This window comes from Cyprinodon variegatus, unplaced genomic scaffold (assembly GCF_000732505.1).
Source record: "Cyprinodon variegatus isolate N-32 unplaced genomic scaffold, C_variegatus-1.0 Scaffold110, whole genome shotgun sequence".
Lineage (NCBI taxonomy): Eukaryota > Metazoa > Chordata > Actinopteri > Cyprinodontiformes > Cyprinodontidae > Cyprinodon > Cyprinodon variegatus.
Window position 1 is genome coordinate 256,222 of NW_015150563.1, and position 2,870 is coordinate 259,091.

The 2,870-nt window shown below is 49.5% G+C and overlaps 1 protein-coding gene across 1 annotated transcript in view; it reads right to left on the reverse strand.

Annotated features, from left to right (window-relative positions):
- Window positions 1-2,040, reverse strand: part of LOC107084853 (serine/threonine-protein phosphatase 2A 56 kDa regulatory subunit epsilon isoform-like) — a 37,553-nt gene extending 35,513 nt beyond the window's left edge. The window contains exon 1 of the mRNA XM_015374901.1: window positions 1,571-2,040. Within this exon, the coding sequence (XP_015230387.1) occupies window positions 1,571-1,599 (29 nt within the window). The 5' untranslated portion in view covers window positions 1,600-2,040. The remainder of the gene's footprint in view (window positions 1-1,570) is intronic.
- Window positions 2,041-2,870: the final 830 nt, after the last annotated feature.

The following is a 2,870-nucleotide window of genomic DNA, read 5'->3' on the forward strand; positions in this document are numbered from 1 at the left end:
AACCTTTGAGCATGTGGGGCTAAGGGTTCTCCTAGATCTACGCTACAATGCTGCCCTGCTGCTGATTAGGAACATCTGAGAACTTCTAAGATCCATCAGTAAAATGAAGCTAAACCTACTGCTGGTTCCGTCTTTGACAGTGAGACCCACATGGTTCTGATCTCATCCCAGCAGCTGGGGTTTGGCTCCCTGAAAGAACTGGACCAAAGCTCTGAAGGGAAAGGAAGACCTGACCCGACCGTGTATGGGTCAGAAGGTCAGCAATCAGAACCCACAGAGTTCCTCCTTCAGATGATCAGTAACGGGTCCGTTAGTCATACAGAGACCCGGCTGGAGGACAGTGGGGCTTTGGGTCAGAACCAGAATATAAAGGAAAGTGGGAAATGAACATGAAACGGTTCAGCACAGGGTCCAAAGTCCATCTATAAACGACGGCGGGACAAAGTCCAGAACTGATTAATAGAAACGTTACATCAGATATTCTATTGGGCCTGGCCTGGCCCAGTCAGTCACAGGCTCTGGGCATCAGACCTCAGAGGGAAGTTCTGCCCTGCAAATAGAACCTCCATCATCCTTCTCAAACAGCAGAACCGAAGCGACCCGGTAAAAAGGCACAGAAACAGAACCCACAGAACCAAGCAGATGGTTCTGGAGCATAGAGCTACTCAGAGGTCCAAACAGAACATCTGGAGAACCTGCTAGGCTCACAGAGAAGCTCCAGGATCATATGTGGGTCTGTTTTCCTCAGCCCAGGAACCAGGTTCTGTTCATTCAGGTCCAAAATAAAAAAAAATGTTCAGCAAGGATTACTTCAATGTTTTACAGAAATGTGGGAAAACTTAAGCTTCAAGTGGACGTGCTGATCAGTTAGAGGTTTTAGTCTGTATTTGTGAGCAGAGCAGCTCTACCTTCACTCCTACCAGCTGTTTCCCCTCCAGGTTATTAATCACTAATGATCCAAAACGTTCAATTTCTTCAGCTCTATTTAAACATCCTTTCATTTCTCATCAGGATCAAGTTTATTTTTGAAAATCAGACTCCCCTCCCACGTCCATGAGAACCTGTTCTGGAGGTTCGGCCTGATTTCAGAACCACTTTGAACCTTTGAACAGGAAGCCTCCACAGACCTGAGAGCAAAGATCCAGCAGAACAGCAAAGGACGGACTGGGATCTGGATCAGGACGGCAGCCCGAGGGCCGCCAGCTGGGACCTGCTGGGCCGGGCAGACCCTGGCAGCGCGTTAGCCTGCCGTTAGCATGGTTAGCTCCCAGATTAGCCACGGAGGGCATCGATTAGAGGCTGGAAGCCGCATCTTCAGACGGCAGAAATACATTTAGACCCCAGACACCTTCAGCTTCTGCAGGATGTTCACCAAAGTCTGCAAATTAACGCCTTTCAGGTCAGAAGCTAGCCTTAGCCTAACAGCTAGGCTAACAGAGCGAGTAGCCGGATGCTAACAGCTACTAGAGAAGCTAGCTTGGTCTGCAGAGGGAACCGCATCTGGATCAACAGAATGAAACCGCATCTGGACCACATCTGGGTGGAGTGAGTGTCGGTGGGGTAACGTTACCTGGGTGGGCTGGGGCGATCACCCATCATCCCGGATGTAAATACAGGGCTAACGTTAGCCTCGGTTCACCCAGACAGAGACACACACCGATCCGAGTCGTGAACCTGGAGCCTCTTCCTGATCCCCTCAGTCCCCTGATCCCCCTGCGGCTGAGACCCGTCCTCTGGCGGGTTAACTGTCAGGCTAGCGCGGCCGCCTCCAGCTCGATGAAAGCAGCCTCTCCCAGCGGCAGAGCTCGGCCTAAAGCAGCCAAACCCGCAGACAGCTTCCCATCCGAAGGGAAAAGCTTCAACTCCCGTTAGCGGGGCTCAGCGTAACGGTGAGGAGCCCCGGAACCGGCGGACCTGCAGCCTGGATCAGCTCTGGTTCTGGGATCAGGGCTGGTTCTTCTCAGCCTATTGTCAACACAGCTCGGTCCGGACCATGGCACACATTACATAAAAGCGCAGAAACATGCTAGACGGGAGCAGGTCCGCGGACGACGCTGATTGGCTGCACCTCGCAGTGTCGGGCTTTCTGATTGGTCCAGTCAGCTTTCCGGTAAGGCCAAAGGGAAAGAGGCTTTGAGTCCCGCTGGTTCGGTGGAGGGGAAGGGAAGGTGTTCGGGACGGTTCCCCTTCGGTCCTGCAGGAGTTTTCCTCAAACAGACCATAATAATCACAGGACACTTTAGCTCTGTTCTGTTGGAACTCAGATCGCTTTCTTCCTTACTTTCATTGTAGTAAGTTATTAATTACTTATAACATTATACATGTTTTTCACATATCCTCTTTATTGAACACCACGCATGAAAAGGAGAAAAGCGATTTTAAAATGCAGAAAAACAATGGAAGATCCAAATTAGATAAAGGAGGGGCCCCTTTCACAAATTCTTTCCCCCATAAATCCCAAGTTTCTTCTAATTTAGTTTTCTGTAGTTTCATGGAGAACGTATTTCTTTCCATTACAAAAATATTGTTAATAATATTCTACCAGTTGTTGAGGGTTGGGCTGCCAGTAGGTAGGCCCGTTTAAGCCTTACAGCTAATGACAGCTACCTTACAGCCAGGAACCAGGCTGCCATACTCTGGCCCCAGCAGGCCCTCTAACCACCATCAGGAGCCAATACAGGTCAAGTGTCTAACCCAAGGCTACTGATGTCTATTTATTCACTGGTTTGCTGATTGCCCGTAAAAAGTGAAGCCACCGTCCACTAGGGGTATAAATAATAATCGTTTTGTATCAATCCATCGATCCAAAAGCCGACGATCCGATGCATCGACACGTCCGCAAGAGCATCGATTCATGATTTTTTTTTTCT